General features: G+C 41.4%; 1 protein-coding gene across 3 annotated transcripts in view; it reads right to left on the bottom strand.

The window, feature by feature from the left end:
- Positions 1-1,060: 1,060 nt before the first annotated feature.
- Positions 1,061-24,722, bottom strand: part of egflam (EGF-like, fibronectin type III and laminin G domains) — a 40,243-nt gene continuing 16,581 nt past the window's right edge. Inside the window, exons 7-26 of one of the 3 annotated variants that reach the window (XM_078170687.1) lie at positions 21,652-21,818; positions 17,008-17,073; positions 16,533-16,645; positions 16,198-16,445; positions 14,988-15,175; positions 14,770-14,870; positions 14,585-14,685; positions 12,627-12,771; positions 12,141-12,330; positions 9,434-9,559; positions 8,726-8,969; positions 8,511-8,622; positions 6,840-6,956; positions 6,387-6,567; positions 5,780-5,803; positions 5,487-5,565; positions 5,215-5,358; positions 4,727-4,810; positions 3,723-3,826; positions 1,061-3,631 (exon numbers count right to left, since the gene is read on the bottom strand). In XM_078170687.1, coding sequence (XP_078026813.1) covers positions 3,480-3,631; positions 3,723-3,826; positions 4,727-4,810; positions 5,215-5,358; positions 5,487-5,565; positions 5,780-5,803; positions 6,387-6,567; positions 6,840-6,956; positions 8,511-8,622; positions 8,726-8,969; positions 9,434-9,559; positions 12,141-12,330; positions 12,627-12,771; positions 14,585-14,685; positions 14,770-14,870; positions 14,988-15,175; positions 16,198-16,445; positions 16,533-16,645; positions 17,008-17,073; positions 21,652-21,818 — 2,686 coding nt within the window. In that variant the 3' untranslated portion in view covers positions 1,061-3,479. The remainder of the gene's footprint in view (positions 3,632-3,722; positions 3,827-4,726; positions 4,811-5,214; positions 5,359-5,486; positions 5,566-5,779; positions 5,804-6,386; positions 6,568-6,839; positions 6,957-8,510; positions 8,623-8,725; positions 8,970-9,433; positions 9,560-12,140; positions 12,331-12,626; positions 12,772-14,584; positions 14,686-14,769; positions 14,871-14,987; positions 15,176-16,197; positions 16,446-16,532; positions 16,646-17,007; positions 17,074-21,651; positions 21,819-24,722) is intronic. The other 2 variants (XM_033618720.2, XM_078170688.1) reach the window with 2 other exon arrangements.

Here is a 24,722-nt window from a genome sequence, read left to right as displayed (position 1 = left end):
GAGTAAGCGTGGAGCCCACACTGTAACTAACTGAAAACATATTATCATATTTTTGGAAAAATGAAAGAGTGATTCCAGAGAGAAGCAGACAGAGGGGTCTACAGTCTGTGTTTGAAGGATATATCCGGGATGTCAAACTGACTCAGCAGCAACAACAGGTTCAAAAGACAAAGATAGTTAGAAGCTAAAGCCGAACTATAGGCTACAGATCACAGTGTAAAAGTGAACCACCACATCACTGCTGATCGACACACAAGACAATGAATATAAAGGGAAACTTTGCTGATATTGAACCAGCTGTGTGGCATCACAGTGTGTGCAGATGAACGGTGTTTGGCTTCACCCCCATGCTGCTTCCTGCACCTGGACCTCTACTGCCAGACGTGCAGGGATCTCCAGGTGAGGTCAAACAACTTTCATCTGCGCACAATGCGATGACACACAGCTGGTTGAATATCAGTAAAGTTTCCCTGTTTCCCTTCACTGGTTCCTGTACAGCAGGATCAGTCTTTTTTTCACTGTTATAATCATTAAAAAGCAAAAGCAGCATGTGTATACATTCAGTAGGCTATATCTTCAGTAGCTAGCTAGCTAACCCTGCACTTTTCAGGGTTTGATTTTGGTTTTGGAACAGGGAAGAAACGTATATCTTTTTCCAACCTCTCCAGGTAACGAGTATCATTAAATTATCCAGCCACAACATTTAGCTCCAAATCCACAAAACCAGCCTGAAAAAGAAGGAAATCTGAAACAATTGCATTAAAGTCAATGGAGCCGGCCTGATGCTACGTTAAGATTGACCAATCTACGGGAACTGGACTTAGTGAAGGGTCAGTTGAAATCTGTCTCAGAGTACATTTTATGATAAAGAATTGAAATTTTGTCCATGACTGTTTTAATTCCATAAAAAATATCATTTGAATGCAACTTAACCTTGTAAATGTGAACTGATCAGGGACACAGACTGGGGGATTGTGTTCATAACAAGCGCAGTGACCACAATGTAGAGAGCATGACCATTCATGACAAACCATGACAAAATGTTGTTTAATTATCGGGCTGTTTGCTTCGCATTTATTGCAGAGTCTAGTTTCTGACAGGCAGCTGTCACAGTGTATCAATTACAAATACATTATATATTTCTTGTTCATAAAAATTAAAAATAAAATGTTGGCAGAGTTTTGCAAATCAAATATAATGCTGTTTAACTTTCTTAATGCAGTACTGTTTCATCGTGATTGCAAGAATAGAATGAAAAGGTATACTTTCAAACTCGCTGACAATCAGCTTTTTATCATATTAACAAATAACAAATCTTTGTTGGGACTGTAAATTACTCATTTTGATCTTCAGGGGAGTATTATGGGGGATATTAAGGCTTGAGTAGTATGGGATGAGCACACTCAGCCGTGGTGGTCCCTGCTCGCTCGTCCTGTCTCAGCTTCACTCAGGTCCTTTGCAGAAATTTGGATTCTCTGACTTCACCAGCTGACAAAATTGGCAGAAACCTTCAGACACTCATGTTGACATCACAGACACTACACCAACATTTTCCTACAGTTTATGCTTAACAGCTATTTACCTAACACGTTTCAATAGTCAGTGTGTTCTACATTTTGTACGGTGGACAGTCACTCATGTCACTTGCACTACACAGTCACATGGTGTCTTTAATTGGCTGCACCTCATTCAGACTTGACACACTTGGTGACAATACCATGACGACCACTGCCTTTCTCTCACTCTCCTCAAAGTAAATTCAAAATATAAACTCACGTAAGAATTGACAATTTATTATTTGTTCTGAGCTCAAACTTTAAAAACAGGATGAAGCTCTCATGAGCAAACCATCTTATTCAAACACTGGTGTCACTTTTGGGGGGTGGTAACAACAATTAAGTTTAATAGTAAGTTTGGTGTTTTTCAACCCAGAGACTCATTTCCCATGTTTTTGTGACTAATGAGAACAATTCAGGGCAATTATGCAAATCCTAGAATCCTAAATTAGTCCACTAAAGTGCTTGTTTTTGCCACTTACAAACTCAGATTGTTATTCTAAGTGTCTGACAGCATCATAGAGAGGACCTTTTTGTTTGAAAAGTAAGATCATTTTTTTGTTTAACCACAAACAGCCTCGAAATCACCATTGCTAAATCCACTAGACACCATTTAAACAGTCATTTTTATCATCATTCAAAGTCGAGATAAACAAAATAAAACTCACAAAAGCTGCCTTGAACCTGAACCTGTCAGTGGCAAAAACAAGCTACTTTAGTGGACGTACACTGAAGGTGTGAATGTGCCCTTAGTGTGTGCATTGCAGGCTGTTTTGTGGTTGCTCTCACTCAATACTGGACCAATTAAAATAAAAAAAATATTGTTATTCCCTTTTATCACTTAGACACAAAAACATGGCAAAATAAGATCCAGGTTTAAAAATACCAAACTTACCCTTCAAGCAAGAATAATTCACAATAGATGGAACATTCGCAGAATGTCCCTTTAAAGAAGTAAAGCTTAGGCATGGGAATAATTAATTGACAGGCTTAATTGACATTGCACTGCAAATGCTTAAATAACAGAGGTGATCAATTTTGGTGTGGAAAAAAAAATCCCCTTGAAGGCTGACGTTCCCAGGGCTGTGTCACACAGATTCTCCTGTTTTTTGCTGGTTCACCGTGTCAGCATCAGACTTTCATGTGACTAGTATCTGAGAGTACAAATAAAGGAGCCTGTAAACTAAAAGAAGAGCGTATAAAGACATACTCAGTGTGTGCAGATGACATATTCACCCCTCAGCCCTAGCAACCCTTAAAAAACTGACATCAACCAGACTTTAAAAAAAAAATGTAGTCTACAGACTGATAATACGTCACGAACAAGAATGTCACAACCACAAAAACAACAGAAATCCTCTAGGGCCAAAACCAAAATCCTCTACAAAGAAGTTTATCTCTGCTAGCTGCTCTAGGTCAGGTTCATGAAAAACATGATGAATCTTGATCCCTTGGATCACTTGGTTCTTCCAGCAATCAAATAAGGATTTACAGTAGAAAAAAAATAAAGATATGATTGGAATCATCCCATGAAAAAAAAAGTCCTTCAAAGACCCTCATTACCCATAACACTAAGCTTTTTCTCTCCTCTCAAAGAGTACTTGTGCTTTGTTATATCCTCTGGGTGTTTTTTCTGTTGCCATGTGTTGAAACCGTTTTTCAGAACAATTCATCAAGTTGTTAACATTAAAATAAAATGTACATCTTGACAGGTTAAAGTTCGTTTTTAAACTTTGCACAGAGGAGCCACTTTAATCCTCTTGTGACTCAGAGAAACATAGGTGTTAGTCTTTCCCACTTTGAGTTCATAACATTTCAGCTCTGACTTGATAGACCAAAATTTAATTGTTTTAGTCAGTTTCAAGATGACAAATCGACTGGTCGAGGTGTTTGCTCCGGACTTTCACGCACTGAGGCTGTCTTCTAGTTGGAGCAGGTGTTGATGTTCTTGCCGTCAGCAGCATCCTCCACCAGTGCTAGGTGATAATCAGTAGAGAGTGTGAAGTGGGACACGCAGCCCACCAAGCCTCCAACGTACTGTCTGTTTGTGTGAAGAGCTATCTCTTTCATTCCACCTTTAGGGAGTGAACAGAAAATGTAAAATTATTGTATGATCTACAGTAGATGGGCATCACTTTGTGAGACTGAGTTGTGAGTATCACCTACCAACATATAAGGGTCCATTGATGTTGAGTTGTCTCATCTTTCCAGGTGACCTGCCTGTTTTTGCTCCATAGTCATCAACTGTCAGCTTCCCTGACTGGCCATCCCTGAAGAGATAAGTGGCAATGGTACATGTATTAGTAAAGCTAAGTGACTAAAGCTCAGGTAGGCAGTTTTACTTTGGCATCATTGGGTAAAAATCCCATAATAACCTCTGGGGAGAACATTAGACTGGCTCTGTTTTCAGGCTTTGGAAAATCAACCCTGTGATTGGAGACTTTGGCCAATCAGAGGCCATTTCAGGGAGAGGGCGTTCCTATTGGCTGTTCTAGAAATGCAGATGTGCATTCTCATCCCTTCAGATGGTGACATCCTGATTCAATGGCTGAAAATCCTGCAGAGAGAGTTGCATCTACAGCATTAGCAACAACTGCTTGCACTGCAAAGCAACCCCTAAAAGGAAGATGGGTATATCAAAATGAGAGTCTAAAATAGAGTCTGACACTTAAAGGGAAAAAATAACATGGTCATATCAGCAAAGTATTTCGGATATGGAAGGAAAATGTTGCTAATAGTTTAGCCCTCTGCTAACCAGAACTGTAGGCTCAAGTCTGCAGCTAATTCAAGTTCACATTAGCTAACGTTAGCAAGAGCCTCAAATCACAGTGTGTTCTACGCCTCACTACCTCGCTGGAAGGAGAGCTGGCAGTTGCCCTGGAGAGACTGTTCAGTCAGCAGCTAAAGCAACTCCAGTTTAGCCAGCACAAACCTCAGTGCCTGGGGACCCAACTGCAAACCTTCTGTTGCTGCCATTACACAGGTTAGACCCAGCTCTGCTGCTGGCTACCAGCCCACTGTGACACCCAGGGCTAAGGTTTGCAATGGCTGAATTAAACTTTCTACATCGCAAGTGGACAAATACACCAACTGGTGCAGCTTTAATGTCTGAGTTGTAAAGTGAACACAAAACATAGATTTCTTAATACAGTGACATTCTAAGAGCTTACCTCACAGCTTTGACTCTGTGCCACTTTCCGTCAGTAAAGGTCCCGTTGACGGCAATGCTAGCCGCACCACTGCCTAGGTTATAACTAGAATGTCAAAGGAACACACAGAAGGAGTTTAGTTGGTGACAAAGGGTGCAGTGGGTTCACATGTGTGTGGTTCTGCCCAGATAAATCCTGGTTCTTTTCCAGGTCAGGGTCCTGCCTCAGTCTTGTGGTCTTTTTTTAGCTCTGCCTCGACTGGGTGCTTAGCTCTCCCTGCCCTTTGGTGGGATCAGCGTCTGTCTCCATCATCTTCATCCTCTTCCTACACTAAACTTTCTTCTCTTGCTGAAATCTTCCCTTTTCTCTCTCGCCAGTGCTTTGTCAAAAAGACAGGCAAGTGCAACCGTGCAGCAAGAAATATTTCTTTTATAACCCAGAAATTTCAGTAAGAACATGCGCTTGCATAACTGTTTTAGTAGTTTTAATACAAACACATAAACAAATACCTGAAGATTAGCACACCATCCTGAAGCCCCATAGACAGGAAGTCACTGTTGGGTCTCATTGGACTGTCTCCCCGCCACAACAACAGGCCATCCTTGGCTGTGCTCTTAAAACGCATGAAAAGGTTTGTCCTGGACCCAGAAACCCTGAAGAAAAAAAGGCAAATTTACTTGTAAGCACAACTAAAACAAGATCTTTTGCGTTTGTAGGAACAAACATTAATACAACATAAAAAAAAGAAAACCCTTTCACAGCCACTCATTTCACTACCAACCTTTTCAAGATATCCCTGTTGTCATACGTCAGGTAACTTCGGCCAATGAACTGTGGGATCTCAATGGCTTCAGTCACAGCTGGGCAGAGAAAACACTGTATTTACTTCATATCAGCACAAGGTGGCAGCACTAGCATGTATCTACTGACTCAGGCAACACTAAAAGACTAAAAATGATTCTAAGAAAGACGTATGAGGGCAAATAAGTATTTTTAAATGTTATTTTAGGTTAAGATTATGACAATGAGCAGCTTGTTAATTTCTGCTTTTTAAATTCATAGAAGAAAACTTACTGTTCAAACAGTAATTCCCACACTCTGTTCAGTGAAAGCATTAAAAACAGAGAAGGCATAGATAGGCTTAAGGGATTATGTTGTCCAATATATCATTTTATATGGCATTACATGATTACAGAAGACACATTTAATCCCTGAGAAGAGGAAAGATCATACCACATGATTAAAGCCATACATCACACACAAACAAAACCAAATAGTGTGCCATCTAAATGTAGAAGTTCAAAAAAAAAAAAGACAGACGTGCCGAAACCAGATACATATTTATTCCTAGTACTCAAAAGCACATGACAACAGCCTGAAGACATATCTTTCGATGAGCAGTGTGTAAACCACACATTGCTTTCAGTGATATGTATCAGCCGACATCTTCTTTTGTCTGATGCTCTCTAATCACAACACACCAAACTGTCAAAGGACACTTGTTCTTCTACACTTAATCGGTGTAGTGTTCCATCCACCTTTGGGATGTGCTGTTGATTGTTTAAACTCAAGGACCACACTAAACACTCAACATGCACCCATTTTATAACTGTACTAGTCACAGTATGTATGTAAGTATAACATGAGCCAGCCAAAAGATAGAAATGCTTAAGCAGCTGACCTTTCTGGCAGTGCCTCCCGTCGTACCCTAGAGGGCAGTCACATTCGTAACTGTCCCACTTTGGCCTGCAGGTCCCTCCATTGGCACAGGGACTTTCCACACATGGGTGCGCTGAATTTGCTACATTAACTCCACCAGCGGAGCCAGTTGTTATCGGTATGGTGCGGTCATTGAGTATTAGCTGCGGGGGTTAAAGACAGACAAGAGATGAGGAAGAGGGGGAGAGAACGAGGATTTCAACTTGACATTTGTTATTGTTTTTTTGCGGTAAAGATGATGAATGTATTTGTTTTATTTTGCAACAGCACCTCATGCTATGACCTAAATATGATTATTTTATTGTCTGCTACTTACCTTTGTGATGGATTTGAAATGAATATCATTATAACTGTATCACCAAATTTAAAAAAAAAAGTCTAAGTACAGGTGTTACAGGTGTGGATATGGTAATACCTTCTGAATGATTCCAGTGAAGGGCTTTTTTACACCTGCTGTCCTCTTGGTTTTATCGTATTCTGGTACTCCGCCAATATAAAGAGGTGAACTGCAGTTGATTTGAGTGAAAGCTCCCTGAAGGTTAAATCAGAGTGACAGGTGTTATTATGTTGTCTATTCATAAATTGATTTAGCTTAGCCATACAAATGCATATGTTCACAAAGATCAACATTGTATATGTTTTCTTTATCAAGTTCTTAGTGGAAAAGTGCCATTTAGAAATTTTGTCCGGTAAAGCAGAGAATTTTATCATGCTGAAATTTGGCAGCATCTTCTTGTCCTGTTCAAGATGTTTGCTTAGATTTTACAAATGCACTTGGAATGGAATAGTAAAAGATCTGATGTTAAAATGCTACTACAGTAATTTTGGAGTAAAACATCGAGCCAACTAAAGAGACCCAGCACTGAGCTTACACTTGTATTGTACCTTTCTAATCTTCTAACCACTCAAAGCGCTTTTACAACATGCCATATTAAACCATTCACACGCTGGTGGCCAAGGCTGCCATACAAGGTGCCACCTGCACCTGCTACTCCACTTAAACATTCACATGCATCCACACTGATGGCACAGCCCACAGGAGTTCAGTATCTTGCCCAAGGACACTTTGACATGTGGACTGGAGAAGCCGGAGATCAAACCACCATCTTCCGATTAGTGGAGGAACCGCTTTACCTCCTGGGCCACAGCCATAGGTAGTGTCTGATGACATCATATCATGAGAGGACTGCATGCTCCAGCTGAATTTGGGCTGTTTTTTCATTGTTATCGTTAAAATAGTTTGGCACTGGGAGCAGTTCTTTTTAACATGTAAATGTCAACACCTATAAACAGACTGCAATCAGGTCGTGCTGCTTGGTTCATGAAAATAGGGGTTGCGGTGTCCCTTTTGTGCACACCAAAGGCTCTGTGCACACAAGAGGACGCCACTTTGTACCAAAACACCTGAAAGTGGGGGGACAAAATGTCTCATTGTGCCCCATATATCCTCGCTAGTGGCTTTAGGGTGAGTACATGGTGGAGGTAAGTGTTACTGACACATTCATCCATCCATCATCCATCCATCCATTTTCATATGTTTGTCCGGGGCCGGGTCGTGGAGGCAGTAGGCCAAGCAAAGCACCCCAGACATCCCTCTCGCCAGCAACGTTTTCCAGCTCCTCCAGTGGGACCCCAAGGCATTCCCAGGCCAGATGAGATACTGTATGTAATCCCTCCAGCGAGTTCTGGGTTTACCCCGGGGCCTCCTACCAGCGGGACATGCCCTCTAACGGGAGGCAACCAGGAGGCCTCCTGATCAGATGCCCGAACCACCTCAACTGACCCCTTTCAATGCAAAGAAGCAGTGGCTCTACTCTGAGCTCCTTACCCTATCTCTAAGGCTGAGCCCAGCCACCCCACAGAGAAAACTCATTTCAGCCGCTTGTATCCACAACCTCATTCTTTCGGTCACTACCCAGAGCTCATGACCATAGGTGAGGGTTGAAACATAGATGGACTAGTAAATCGAAAGCTTGGCAGAAAATAATAGTGTGCAAAGATCCTCTTGCTGAGTTTGTTGTGGTGTTTTTCTGCCCTCTTGTGGTCAGAAACAACATAACACAGGGTTACACAGCGCAGAAAATACCTCAGCGATTCCTTCCATTGGCCTCTGGCTGTCCACCTGAAGGATACCACTCTTTGCTGTGCGAGACATCCTCAGCTCATGCCATGTGTCCATACTGATCTGCTCCTCACTCCTGTAACACAGATGGTCACACACAATAAAGGCCATCTAGTGAAATACAATAGCAAGAAGAAGGTGAAGGAGACAGAGAACAGAATGAGAGTATCTATTTATACCTTATTGTGGCACCTCCAGAGCCACAATCAAATCTGAACTCTACATAACCATCCACCAGGTTGATAGCCAGGAAGTCTCCGCTGCCTGCGTCATCACTGTACAACAGCGTCCCGTCGGGCATTGACGGCCGAAACGTCAGCTCAAACTCCATGAAGGACAGATAACTCTGAGAGGACTGAGGCCATGGGATGACAGCGTATGAAAACACTGTCTCATTAAAGAGAGGTGAGGATAGTGAGAAAGCTGAAGAATTAGGGAGAAGATATGAAAAGAGAAGAGTAGATGGGAGAATAGAAGAAGAATTTGAGCCGAGGGGGACAAAGAGGCATGAGCATTAAGATGATTAGAGAGAAGAGGAGGAGGAAGAAGAAGAAGAAGTTGATGAGAACAGAAGAAAAGGAGAGAAAGGACATAAGGAGAAGAAGAAAAAGTGGAAGGTTATGTCTTAGATGCAATCAATCGTTCTGCCTCTATATAAGACATAATAATCCTCATCTCCATCAATTTTCCTTTATATTGCACTCAACTGGTCGGTAATTACGTTGAAAGGTTTGTATGACAATCTATGACAGCCATCAGGTAAGAATAAACCGCAACGGGATTTGACTTTGTACTTTAACACTGGTATGAAACTCGGCTTCTTGTAAGCAGGACAAATAAGAGTTCTTTATGTAGGTGCAAGACAAAGGAAAATAGAGTCGACTCACTCTCTTCACAAAGTGCTCCCCTGAAGCCCAGCGGGCACAGGCAGATGTAGCCATCAGCACGGTTCGCAAAGCAGACTCCACCATTGGCACAGCTGACCAGGTCACACACGCTGTCGCTGCATTCACCTGGTGGTAGGAAGTTACGAGGTGATTAAGACTTCTTTACAAATTCAGATTAATAATACAAAATATAGCAAACGAATACATTTTGATATATTAGTAGATCAAATGAAGCTTTGCGTTAGTTTATGCATAATTTAGCAATTTTATAAAGTCATACGCCCCAGCTAACAGCCAGCTGATATGATCATTGCTTCTAAACAGTCAGACACCAATCACAGCACACTCTCACGACAACGCAGTCCATTTAAATATGGCCTCCTACTCACTGATCCCTGCTAAACCAATGCTGTCACACACTGCTGCAAATGCTTCCTTCACCCCCAGCCTCCACCCTCCAAATTCAGAGTCCTAACATGTCTCAAAGGTCAAACCATTATTTTATGTCTTGCTTTGGGCCCACTCTTGTATGCCCTTGGGGATTTTCTGCATTGCACTCCCTGTTTTGGTTTAGCATGGACAGGTCGCCAGACTATCACAGGGCTGACACATAGAGACAATCATTCACGCTCACATTCACACCTACGGACAATTTAGAGTCACCAATTAACCTGCATGTCTTTGGACTGTGGGAGGAAGCTGGAGTACCTGGAGAAGACCCACGCTGACACAGGGAGAACACGCAAACTCCACACAGAGGGGCTCCCCTACAGCCGTGTTTGAACTCTTACCCATGCATACGAACATGGAGATTGGGGAAACTGGTGCAGCAGATGGTGAGGTGGTGAATTGAAACCAGATTACAGAAATTAAATATGAGTGGAATCATTATATGTTATATATATGTAATAACGTCTCTCACACATTTCATTTTGCCTCATATCATGTTACTTATAGATCCACCTTATCGTTTTATTTTTGCTTGTGCCAATGAGCCATAACTGTGCTGTCAGGGGCACAAAGCACACTGGAGACATTGCGGTGGCTGCCACACACTTGTCTTTCTCCAGTCACCTCATGTTCATCTTCACCTCCTGCACATGTACACTGTGTAAATCAGTAAAGACCTGGAAATAAAGCCAGCTCCTGCTCTCACACAATTATTAATTTCCATATCCTCAATTTGAGTCCTAATCAAAACGCAGGCCAAGATTGCCATGACAAAGGTATATGAATAAATAAATAAATTGTGTTCACCTATTAAACTTTCATCTTCAAATGATTTCCCAATGTTGAGGATACCACTGATTGTCACGATCATTTTGGCACGATGTGAAGCAATCAGTCTAAACACTGTAAACATATAAACACTGAGGCGATACTCTGTCGTTGATGTGTCCCATTCATCAGCAGGTTCATTTCTATGCATCAGTGCCTATGTTGTGCTTTGCATAGAGGGCCTGATAGGAGGCTGATCCACGTGCTGATGATTCCAAGCTGATTTGGGATGTATAAAAGGAAATTGCACTCTGGCAGGCATACGCATGGTTTTTTAAATTAAAATATTTTTTCACGCATGCCAGTTTCAGCTTTTGTCGACATACTCATTTTTCCTATGGATCCTACGTGCTGTTTCATACATGAGAAAAAAAACCACACACACACTTTATTTTAAAGTATTTCAGGCACCGAGCTTTTATTTTGAAGTGTTGTTTCGTGCTGTACACTGAGTGACCACTGCCCTAAATCCTACACACTGGACCTATAAGTATATTTTGATGCTATTTTTTCCTACTTTGACTTAAGTAACATTTTCAGTGCTGGACTTTACTTATAGCAGAATATTTCTAGAGTGTGGTATTGCTACTCTTACTTAAGTAAAATGTCTGAACACTTCATCCACCATCTTTTTTTGCTGCAGCTAATAATAGCTTAGGCTCTTCCTGCATTTAGACAATTATGTTCTGCAAAATCCTCTGTGAAAGATGATTTACCTGCCTCCTGCTTCAGTGATAGATTGTCAGAGACCTAACAGCTAAGAAGGTTATTTTTTCTGATCATGACAGAAAAATGATCTCAAGTTGTGACTGATTATGATCCCCAGACTTTTTCTCTTCTTATATTAACACGTTTGCTGGTCTTTTTATATTTGTTTGTTTTAGGTTGCTGTCAGGTGCTTTAATGAAGGGATGAATGCTGTCATAATGTATCACGCTTTGTTGCCAATTCTTTGATAAAATGAAATGACAATGTGGCACCAAACTGTGCACGCATGTCTAACTGCAATAAATACCGCCTGGCGGCACAGTGGTGCAGTGGTTAGCATTGTAGCCTCACAGCAAGAGACAACAATGCTGGTTCGAATCCAGGGTGGGGGGTTGGAATCCTGGGGTGGGGCAGCCCCTCTGTGTGGAGTTTGCATATGTTCTCCGGGTTTCTCCGGGTACTCCAGCTTCCTCCCACAGTCCAAAAATATGCAGGTTAATTGGCGACTCTAAATTGTCCGTAGGTGTGAATGTGAGCGTGAATGGTTGTCTGTCTCTATGTGTCAGCCCTGTGATAGTCTGCCGACCTGTCCATGCTAAACCAAAACAGGGAGTGCAATGCAGAAAATCCCCAAGGGCATACAAGAGTGGGCCCAAAGCAAGACATAAAATAATACATAAAACACACACACACACACATATATATATGTGTGCTTCCTTACCTATATCAGCTCCACTCAGAGCTTTGCCCAGAGGCCAGGGTCTGATGTCTGTTGCCTTGTTGTTGATGTTCAGACTCTGAATGCAGCCAACAAAGCCACGATTTGTTCCTGTCGCCCTAACCAGCCAGTAAGTACTCGGGGATCCACCCACATACAGCGGGGAGCGGAAAGTTATCTTAGTGTACTGGCCCTGAAAGTGCAAAGAGTGAAGAGAACAGAATGTGCTTGATCCTTTATTACAGCGAGGACACTTAGAGGCTGCTCCACTGCTGCAATAGAGTGAAAGGCAATGTTGTCTGCAATGTCTCATACACAATTCATCCAAAACCAAACTGTCAATGTTAACACCGCAAAAAGCTTTTCCATTTTGAAAAGTGTACTGTGTTTTTGACAAGATAAATGTACGCATAAAAACCCTCAGCTACATGTCTTAATGCTAATGCCTATACAAGCCTTTATCTTACCACCTGCGTGTGTTATTGTTACCTGTGAGCGTCCAGATATGGGGGTGTCATTGTCCATACGCAGCCAGCCGCTCATGCCGTCTCTAAAGACAGTGACTGTGTGCCACTGACCGACCACAATACGACTGTCACTGACTATTTGAGCTGCTCCTGTACCGCAGTTAAACCTGAAGGAAAAACATAAATCCAGCCGTGATAAATGCTAACATGAAAAGATGATCCAAAAGCATTTGCATCCTTTAACAATGCTTCTTTAATTTCCCTGTCTTCTTATATTGCTTTACATTTAGAAATGTTTTCATCAAAATTTCACATATCTGCTTATTTTAACACCCCACTAAAGATATATTGTGCTTATAATGAGTGAACTATTCAAGACATATGACCACCATTTTACAGGAAAACTTCACCCACAAAATTATCATTTGTTTATCAATTACTCACCCCATGTAACATTGAATTCATTAAGAAAACTTTGTATTTCAACCATGGACGAATAATCCAAAAATGGAGAAAATGAAGGATGAATTGCAGTAAAATGGAATCTTTGTTGAACAACAGCAAAACTATGTGAAAACATTTCTGAAAAACTCCAGTCGTACATTCAGTACTTCCCAAAAACATGAATTTTCATTTGAATCTTACTATTTAAAACACTTTGGCATGATTAGTCTCACACATGGACAGGTGGGACGCCTAGACCTATTTTAAAATACTTCTTATTGTTTTTAAATGTTTTAATGGTTTAGCTCCTTCCTGTTGCTGACATACTCACCTGTTATCACCTTCCTATTTCCAAATGTAGATCACTTCACCTTTTGTCATGTCCTGCTTGCTTGTTTTTATGTATGTAATACTTTATTATCTTGTATGATATTTTATGTTCATCATGTATGATGTATTTTAAGCACATTGAGTTTACGCTTGTCGTAAAATAAAGTTGACTTATAGGCAAATGTGCAATTAAAGAAGCAGTCCCCTCTTATTCTAGCCTGGAAATCCAGAGTCATATCTAGAAAGAGTCTGGCCCTCACCGATACACTCTTTCTACCCAACGGGCGGCACTAACTGAGACATTTCAAATGCCACTGCACGCAAATGGATAGCACGATGGCCAATCATAGCAAAAAACAAGGTGACGTATTCATTGCAGTTAGCTGTCTAACAGTCTGCCGAACAGTAGGGCTAACTAATATATTATGCTTTTGCTGTATCCCGTCGGCAAAACAGCAAAAACGTCCTTCTTCTAGGACAGTCTTCTGTTCCTCTCTCAAGGAAAAAGATAAGTGTAGTTGGCTTAGCGTTTCTTCCAAAGCTAAATTGAATGGATGCGGTCCTTCGGCAGCTGCCATCTTGGCTGTATACTTTTCGACTCCTACAGCGCAGCACCGTCGTCACCATGTCACCAGCCCGTCTCTGTCAGATAGACTGATCTGATTGGTCCGATTGGCGATTCAGCTGGCTCTGCTCGTCGGAGCCAGATTCCCGTGCAGTGGAAATTTGAATTTGCTAGGGGCGGGGCATCTGGATTTCCAGGTTACTCTTACTCCAATTCATCAAGAATTTTCTCAGTTTTTGGATACTTGTTCACTGTGGAGGCATGAGAGAAAACCAAAGTTTTCTTTCCATATTCAATGTCACATGGGGGTAATTATTCATATATAAATGGTCATTTTGTGGATTAAATATTCCTTTAAAATGTAGTTTCTTGGGGTGCTCATTAGCTCCTCTGGTAGAGCAGGTGTTCCATGTACAAAGGGCTTATCCTTACCGCAGGTTGATTCCAGCCTACTGCCCTGTGCTGCATGTCATCCCCCTTCTCTTTCACACTAGCAACTGTCCTATTGATTAAATGCAAAAAAGCCCTAAGAAATATCTTTCAAAAAATTAATAAATAAATATGTTTTCTATATGCTGCTTTAATTCAGCAACCAGATCTCTAAGAATCTAAACCCGGTAATGAGTCACTGTTTTCCTCACCTGTAGTGCAGCTTGCCTCGCACCAGAGCCAAAGAGATAAAGTCTCCACGGCCGTGTTCATTTTCTCCACAGTATAGCAACAAGCCATCCTCAGAGTCTGCCTGTACCACAGAGAAACTGTTTCAAAGCCCTTTTCTACCTTTTAAAAGACAAAATCATTTGGGGAAAAACACGTGGTAGCTTACCTTGAACTCCAAAGTGATCTGAAAGGTCTGATAAGAGTTCTTCAAGGGTTCAAAGGTCATGTGAGAGTAACCAAAGAACCTGGGAAAGTTCACTGATACCACTGAAGAAAAACAGTGAATAAAGTTATAATAAATGTATCTAAAAGTTGGAAGTGTAACACAATTGAAAGCTCTCCCATCACCACATAAAAGCTTGTACCCAGCTATATTTCTCTCACCCTCAGAGCACGTGTCCCCTCTTCGTCCAAGGTTGCAGTGGCAGCGTGAGCCTCCACCTTCATAATCACTGAGACAGAAGCTGTCCGGGGGGCACACAGTGTCATCGCATGTCAGGTCATACACGCGAGGTACCTCACCTTTCCAGGGCGACATGGTTGGAGTAGTAGTGGTGGTGGGCAAAGTGATGCTAAGATGGATCAGAAGAAGAAGAAAGATAAGCACATTTAGTTTTGTTTACAGTGCACAGTCAGCGGTTCAGTTAATAACTGTTTCATTTTCAAATGCAGTCTTGTAACGTTTTTATCTGTTCAGCCCTCAGGTTTATGTAAAAGTGATACCGTTTTTCCTTTTTATCTTAGGGTAAGAATCAAACAGCAAAAGCAAAAATGTTCACTCAAATGCAATACAGTGGCAGTTAGGCCACCCGAAATTTGCAGCAGCTAATGACATGCTGTACATCACAACAAGAATGACAGCTTAAATTGATGTGACATTTCACTGCTCCAGTCTCCATCTATTATCAAATAATTAAGTGAAAGAGCACGAAAAAAATAAATTGTAGGTGGCTTGTAAGAGAAAGCAGAAAGGCGGGATGGAGAGACAGCAAATCTAGAAATCAAAGAGCAAGAGGAACTGCAATAAGAATCGTTAATTTATTGATATTAAAGAAACCTTTCTTGATACCCTTGTTTGTTTCTCTTTCCATAGGGAAACATCTGTTAATGTTCAGCTTTGCCTCCTCCAACTGCTGGTAAACATAGTGACATCTTATTAATGCAATACTAATCTATTTAAACAGATATCTGCTCATGTACGCAGAATCTGTAGGCAATAGGACAAGATTTTAGTAGCAAAGGTGTTCTGGTTTCCGTTTGTAGTCTGTTATAGTTTTAGCAACATTGATCAGTCACATAGAGTAGCAGGCCAAGTGTCTGTGTGGAAGTGTGGACGCATTTGCCGAAATGCAATCTCAGAGCCCATTAGCTATCGTCTGATATCTGTTCATAGAGATGTGCCAAAATGACCTGCCCACAGAAAAGGAAGTCTTAGTCCAGACATCTACTAGCTACACCTAAACCTTTCAAATACTGGCTATTGTCTTCAGAGGCTTCTCAGACCGATAGCTGATTGGGTCAGAGATTGATCCAAAGCAGACTCCTTCAGTAAACTGGGTATCAAAGTAACTTGAGGTTTTAAGGTCCATCTCACCTGGTAGTGGTCAGTGGGGCAGTAGTCGTGGCATCAGTCGTAGTACTGGGCTCTGAGATGGTTGGGAAAACCAGATCTGAGAAATCTGGGAAGATGGATGAAGTGGTGGAGGAAGCTGGAGGGGCGGTAACGTTAGGAGGAGCGAAGGTGTTCATACGATAAACAACGTGCCGACCAGATGGCGGATCAGGGCGTGAACGGAGCTGGGACTTCCTGTTGTCCTGGTTGATACCTGGGAATGGCTTCAACTGGAAAGACGAAAGTGATTTATGAGATTAAATACACCTAGAATGTGTCACAGTATCCCTGTCCAGCTGTGGTATGTGATAACCCACCTCCTCAATAAAGATATCGTAATCGGAGTCATCAACCTCGAAGCCATCTTCATCTTTGACCTTTGAGTCTGTGAAGTAACGCCCGTAATCACCACTGCCAACTTCTGATGGACCTGTTCGGATCATCAATACAGAGACATGATGTTTAGTACATGCTTTAAAAAGGTTTGATTCCTTAATGACAGTTGATTAAAAAAGACGATGGCAGTGGATTGAAGGGTCAAACAAAGTTGGCTGAATGATGAAATACAAGTCAGCTGATGACGATGACAATGACAAATGCCCCTGACAACAAACAACAGTGGTGTCCAATTCATGTGAAAGCTGCACAGATGGAGAGATTGAGAATGACGTCTGGGCCTTATGACTGTTTTCCTATGATGAATGATCATAGGCTGGGGAACGTGACATTTCACTGACGATCACAAGACACAGACATTAAATTGTAGTAACAGCTTCGGCCCTGTGGATCTACCTGTTCGCCTGTACCCAGACCGCTCCACCACGTACTGAAACGTGTCTCCTCGATACAGAACGGCAGCTCATAACGTACAGAGACAAAGCCAGACAGTGAATACTTTTTAGTAAGCTTCTGTAACTGCAGCTGCAAAAAGATTATTTCTCCAACCTCTTAGTTGAGTGCAACTAGAATGGTTTTGATTAAGACAAACAAAAGACAAAAGAGTATGTGTTATTCTCTGCTCCTAAGACCTTGCATACATGTGTATTACATAGTTGGTACATTATATATATATTATGTAAAACTTACATTTACATTAGACTCTTATGTCTCACTTGTATGTACTCAATTCTTGAAATTCGACTCTGAAAAGACAGACGTTCTGATCATTGGCCCTGAACCTATCTCAAAACAAATTCAGCCACTCGCCCTCACTCATAAAATAAAATCAGGTGTAAAAAATCTAAGTGTTATTCTGGACAGTAATTTGACCTTGGAGCAACATGTAAAGAATGTAGTCCAGTCTTGGTTTCACCAGCTGAGGAATATTTCCAAATGTAGGTCACTTCTGTCCTTCAATAACACAGTGAAAGTCATACATGCTCTTATATCCTCCCGCCTCAATTACTCTAGTGCTTTGTTCACCTGCCTAAGCACTTGGTTCAAAATTCAGCAGCTAGACTTTTGACCAGCTTCCAGTTTCTTTTAGAAACCATTTTAAAGTTCTTTTAATTACAAGGCTCTCAACGATCTGGCACCAGATATATAACTGAGCCTCTCACACCGTACCATCCAAACAGGCCCCTCAGGTCTGCTAGTCTAGGTCTTCTAACTGTTCCAGAGTCCAGGTTAAAGACAAATGGTGATCGAGACTTTTCAGTTCTTGCTCCTCGGCTTTGGAACAGCCTCCCACTGAGCATCAGATCAGCTGACTCTGTTCACGTCTTTAAATCTCGTCAGACAACTTACAGATTGGCCTTTCCTGACAGTTGACAGACGTATTGTGTGTATGGGAGTGTATGTATTTGCAGCCATGTGTATATGTATGCATGCTTACAAGTGTATGTGTTGGTGTAGGCGTATGTATGCTTATGTTTTGTTGGTATAACTTTTGTATTTTCTGCACATTGGAAGAACTACAGTGTATGTTCACTGTGACATCTCCTCTGCCATCCACTCTACCTTCACAAAGCTTAATCTTATCTTACATAACAACAACCCCCCCCCTCTTGTCTCCTTGTTCCTTCACCTCCTCTTCCACTGTGTCAAAATGTACCATGCTGTTAGGAGAGTTAGGGAACTGAAATATATTTTATAGTTGTGGATTGATATGAGACAACTTACACAACATAGAAAACTGTTAGAAAAAATCAAAGATCTCATAGAAACTTGACGATTGAGCCTGAGTGGATACCGAGATTAAAAGTGCTAATTAGCGCAGCCTAATAACATTAAATCCTGAATACTGAGTGCTGACATACAGGGAGGGGGGATGCCCAAAAAAGCCCTCAGCAAACTAATCTTCTGTTGTGTAACAGGCCCCCTCAAACCATACAACCCTGTTTTCAACCGCTACACACACACACACACACACACACACACACACACACACACACAGGAACTGTCACAGAGCGAGCCACGAGAAAAGTATGTCAGTCAGTCAAGCCCACCCCTGCTGTTCACTCAAGCAGCGGTGCATTGTGTGCATGCATGTGTGTGTGTTTGTGTGCATGCATGTGTGTGCATCCATCAGGGGTGTGGATGGGCAGGGAAGGGGTCTGGCATCCTGTCCTTAATCCTGTCTGATGAGACTCGGACCTAACCCGCTTTTATCCCCTGCTAAGAAACCACGCTTCTCTATCTCTTGGTTTCTGTCCGTCTGTCTCTCTGTGTCTGTCTCACTGGCTCCTTTTATCACGTTTTACGTAACTTTCATTGACATTGTTCTTAACAGCTTCTTTCTAATATTACCTCTCTCTTTCTCTGTCTGTTTTTCCAGCTCTGTCTCTGAGCAGTCTAGCAGGTCTTAGGTCACTTAATTTGATCAGAGCAGTTTACAACAGTTTGACAGCTAACATATCATGTCAAGCAGAAGCCGCTGTCCACATGGCTTTCTAGAGCCAGCAGTGTGGTCTGTAGGTCAAAGACAAAAGTCTGGATAATGTGATTGTATCTACATGGCTGTTTTTATTTTAATAGTCATATACAGTCCTACTTCTTAAGCCTGATACTCACACACACACGACCACAAATCTGTAGGTGAATTGTTTGAATGTCACAGTCCTCATTCCATTAAGACAATTATTGCTATTACTATTACTGCATGTGTGTGTTTGTGTGTGTATGTGTGATACACACCTGTGTGAATGTGTGTGTGTATTTGTGTGTTTTAATATCAATCAGTTGTGAGCAGCCCCCTCCCCCATCCCCACCACCACCAGCAGCTGACTACATCAAAAATAATAAAGTAAATGACTGTTGCTCTACATCTCCATCATCCAAGGTTGCGCTGACACACTGACAGGTGCTGGCCTACATTCAAGCTCAGAGAGGCAAACTGTGTTTCTGTGTCAAAATCAATAGAGTACGTTGAATTTATTCCATAATGGTGATTTAAGGAGGTTGTGTGAGCCTCCAGTAGACAAACAAAGCAGAAAATATTACATATTTTCTAAAAATTGGAGAAAGCATATCTAAAATTATAAGATGATTTGATGATTATATTGTGGAACTGCATGTGATAAGACTTTTATAACAGCAAAAATATGCTTCGTCTCTAAAGTTAGCACATTATGCAATATCCAGAGTGGTTGTCTTTATATGTTGGTGCTCTCAGTTGACAGAATGAAATGTTTCAACAGGAAGGCAATCCAGGCACTCCGAAAAATATAGAAAAACGGGGAAGGAAATATTAAAAACCCCTTATTGTAGTGGCTAAATCATTAAAAGAGCCAACGTGTTCCGACCACTGCAGGTCTTTGTCAGGGCTTTCAAAACATACAACACAGGAGCACGGTCTCACTCTGAAGTCGTCGAAATCTGGTGCTTGGGCAGTGACTTGGGGTGTCAAAAACCAACGAGAAAAGCCGTCCTTTAATGTCAGCATGATACGCGGCCGGTTGCCGTTATAGTTTAGTGGCGCCCAGTGGCGTCAGAGGGAAACTCAGCAGGACAAGGACGAAAGTTATGGCCGGGGAAGTCCAAGTAGTGCCAGCGGGAGGGGTGGTGGATGGGTCTAACAAACTTCGACTTTCACCCGAGAGAGGCGTTTGTGTCCTTTAAGATTCTACAGCCAACCCCTGTTCTTTTTTCCTAAACCCAAATGTGTTGTTGTTGCCTAAACTCAACCATGTGTGTTTGTTGTTGAAGGACATGATGTCCCAGAATGTCAACAACCAATGCACCCAGGGTACCTTGCACGTCGTATCTGTATGTGGAAAGTCCATGACCAAAACGTCAATATGTGACAAGGTTGGAGTGAGAATGTGTTGAACACAGGTATGGCCCCACCTATATAGTGGCAGGAACCAATCGGGGGTCATCACATGACCCATATAATGGCATGACAGGTGAAACAAATAGACAATAATGAAAAAATACCAATTTAATAGAAAACACAGAGTGACATGAGATAAGATACCTAGAAAATACCCAGATTGCCTTCCTGTCGATCCTGTTGTTTCCCCTCTTCACGAGCACCCGACAAAAGGTTTTGATCTACGTTTGTATACAGAGCAACCAATTGTCTCTCTCTGTCTGAATGCAATGTTGAAAATCCGCGCGTCACTTACATGAAATCAGATGCTGCTGGGCAAATGCTGCCTCAATAGGTTCGTTTTTAGCCACCTTAAAAAGAGGTCCACCTAAAAGACTCATTGTAAGTTTAGCTGTTTAAGATGTTATCTCAAAGCCACCTGAGTCCTTTGACAATAACAGTAATTTTACTTTTTTGAACAGAGTTGCTGTTCTACCTCTGCCTCAACTGGTTAGTGTGTGAGGTAAAGCAGAGAAAGTATTCTAAACATAGCATACACTCACAAAGATATTGATTTTTTTTTTTAAGAAGGACCTTTTTAAGTGGCTAAAATGTGTTTTTCTGTGGCCCTCATCCACAGCAGTTCAGCTTCCATGCTGACGGGATTTGGTTTATCAAAGATGCTAGCAAAGCAGAGTACATAAAATAAGCATAACAGAAACATCAGATAGGTCGGACTGCCATGTTTACTATATGTCTTTAAATGCTGACAAGAGAGATAAACAGGTTTGCCGATTTTACATATCTCCATAATGCAAATCAACTGCCAGTTGTCTGATTGTGAAAGTGATTGTTGTTGTGAGAATTTAAAACAATGCCTCTACTGTAACTAATAGAAACTTTAAAATCCAGTTTCATTGCTTCACAGTGCTGGGAGAAAACTGAGACTGTCTCCACAGTAATGTTGGGATTTATACAGTGTGGTTACACAAGATAAATGTGTTATTGTGAGGAAGAAGTTCGGTGATCCAAAAAACATATAAGCACAGTCTGTTTAGTTCTGTGTGGGTGTGTTGTTGAAACTAAACTGAAACCGACTTTGTTTTGAGATGTGGTTGAAACCAGACTAACGAGGGAGCAAAGCTTTCCTGGCTGTCACATTACACATCAACATTCAGCCTTACCCAGAGTGCGCACAGGGTTGTTGATGTGGCTGGGTGGGCTGACTCCGTGCACGTTCGCCGCCCTGACAACGAACTGGTACTCTGTTTCTGGTAATAACCCCTTCAAAACCATGGAGTTCGTCTCAATGGGCTCACGGATATATGTCCACTCCGTGTCCATTTCTGGCCTGTGAAAGACAAACACACAAAAGATCTCATTTAGTTTTTTTCCTGATATTTCATTTACTAATATGTTTTACACACTTGTGATATTTCTCAAAACACGAGTGGTCCTTGTGATTTTTTTCTTCCAAAAATAATCATTCTCAAAACATCTCCAAAATAATTGTCTGATATGTTTGTTATGTTTTTGTGAGGGATGATTAAAAATTCTGATGATCTCTCTCTTAATTGTTTTGCTCCTGCTGTTGTGTGTCCCCAAGTATGTCAATAAGCGATTGCAAAGAGTGGAATTACTAGAGACTGTAGCTCTGAGTCCAAAAACCTTGAATAACTTTTCAAACAAAACAAAATGAGCAATTGATTGAGATGTTGTTGTTTTTAATGTTTTCATGTTACTATTTTTGAGGCCCTTTAAGTCTTAAAGCGTTATTTTCTGCTTTAATCAGAGCGTTGTTTTGAAAAGTCGAGCACAAAACAAAATGAACTCCTGAACTTTATTTTTTCTGCCTATCATCTCCAGCTTCCATCTCCAGCTGCCATATTTGTCTGCTGAGTCTGAGCGCCTGGAGCCACGGCTATCTGTTGAATAGAGTCATCTTCACCACCAATCAATGTCTCTCTTCAGCAAGGCCTCCTTTGATGTAAGGGGGGACATATTTGCCTCTGAGATGGCCCTTTTGTGTGGAAAATGTGCCTGCATGCAAAAACAGACACTGATTCATGTCTCCTCTGTCACAGCAAGTGACAGTTTGTCTGCCTCCGTCTCTTTGTCTTTGTCTTTCTCTTTGCTCAGTTGCAGGGTGTTAACTCTGCAGCACGAAGGGCAACAACTATTGTGTTGTGTAAGCTCCTTTCCCTTAATATTTTTACAACTTTTTTTCCTTTAAACAATTCTTATTGGGGCATTTTTAAAATTTATATCAGCTTATTTAATTGTGTCTGGCAAAATATCAGAGGATTCCAAGGAAATGATTTGTGACTTCCTTGACACTGTAGCCTGAGGACTCATCTAGACATGGGACGTCCTTCGTGTGTGTGTGTTTGTGTGTGCATATACTGTATATGTGTGTGTGAGGCTGGACACTTGCTGGACAGAGAATGAAATTCTTTCTTTCTCATGTGCCATGAGGGTTAGTCATGTCCAAATACAAATGGCTACATTAAACAGACAAGCACGGACCTTGTGATATCCACTGCAAGAGAGAGCTGTATATTCTGTATCATAATATTGTGTTGATGAGTGGATGCACAGGGTCTATTTTAGAGGCAAATACACTTTATTTGCTTTCTTGCTGAGAGTTAGATGAGAGGACGGATACCACCCGCTGAGCTTAGCTGAGCATAAAGACTGGAAGCAGGAGAAAACAAGAAAGTGAATAATGTAAGTATTTCCCAAAATCTCAAACAATTGCTGTAAGATATTATTATGTAAATGGGTGCACCATTACATCTGAGGACGCTATCACTCTTGTACATTGTTGCATTGTTCCTGTTCCTGTTCACACTGACTTATTACAAATGAACGAAGAGGAAGAAACATAAAGTCATTCATCCTGAGAAGAAACTGCTTGATTGGATAGTTTTGGAGTTTGTCATCCTGCATCATCAGGATCCATGTGGGAAAATCAGATTTTGGTGACTGATTAAAGTTTATGAGGACTTCTGACAAGTATATTTATGTTCTTTGGTGTCACCAAGAGCTCATGTTGTAAGCCTTATTGGTATCATTACACTGCAAATTGATCACAAGTTATGTATAATGAACTAAGGGTGCTTTCAGACCTAGAGTTGTCTTGCTTTGGTCTGAATCAGCGACTATTTTTGTTACAAAGTTGTATAATTGCCTAGAGTTGGTTTGTGTTCTCACGGCAGCATTTACAAGAGAACCAGATCAAATGCCTTGCACGAGAAAGCTGCTCTTGATTGGGCAGAATTTCCATGCAGGAAAAATCCAGGAAGTAAACAAAACGTTTACAAAACTTGCAAGATAAATATGACACTTTCTAATGTCACAATGGAGGGACAACTACGCAGGTTGATTTTAGCGCTGCTCATCATGGACTATATTGCGGTCATTGTTCATTTTAGTCAAACCATACAGTTTGAAAACGAGGCGCGGCTCCAACTAGAAAACAATGTTTTGATGCATTGGATGTGCTGAATGTGCATATTAAGGCAGTACAGGAGGAGGTGCATATTAATAATCCTCCAGGACTGTAACATGCTCATGTTTAACCCAAACAATGTGTCATGTGACTGCAGTTGGTTCAGATCCAGGTCAGAACACGTTCTCACCACAAACCGAGACCACCTCTTCAAGGTCTCAGTCCGATTGTTTTGGTGCACACCCCAGTACGATGATTGTGTTCACACCTGCCCAAACAAACCGCACTTAGGGGACAAACAAACTTCAGTTCCATTGAACCGAACCAAAAAGGGCAGGTTTGAAAGCACCCTAACAGTTAGAGGCAGGACCACAAGGATGTATCTTGCACAGTAGTGATTTGGGGCTTATTAATAATGGGATGACGGTCACACCCTTTACTGATGAACTGACAAAGTACATGGAGTTGGATACAAGCACTGCTCAGAGCAGTTTTAACAGCTCTGGGCTGTTAGGCAGGCAAAGGATCTTGTCTAGGTCTCAGACAAAGAGGATTCAGGATTTTATTTCAAGGCCAGACTATAACTGCAGGGATATCACTAAATGTCCTGTGCACAAAAGTTGTGTTGTGTAAAGATGGTCAAGTTGATTTCAGCATCTTAGTGTTTGTATTTGTTTGCTCATAAAAAACAAAGAAAAATCCCCACACGAAAGATGCACCTTTCCAAGGCCTTTTGATTATTTTATCAAGACATTTCTTGTGGTGCACTTCAACATGCACACATATATATCGTATATGGCAATA

Source organism: Epinephelus lanceolatus, chromosome 9 (genome assembly GCF_041903045.1).
Source record: "Epinephelus lanceolatus isolate andai-2023 chromosome 9, ASM4190304v1, whole genome shotgun sequence".
Lineage (NCBI taxonomy): Eukaryota > Metazoa > Chordata > Actinopteri > Perciformes > Serranidae > Epinephelus > Epinephelus lanceolatus.
This window is presented reverse-complemented; position numbering and strand designations above follow the sequence as displayed.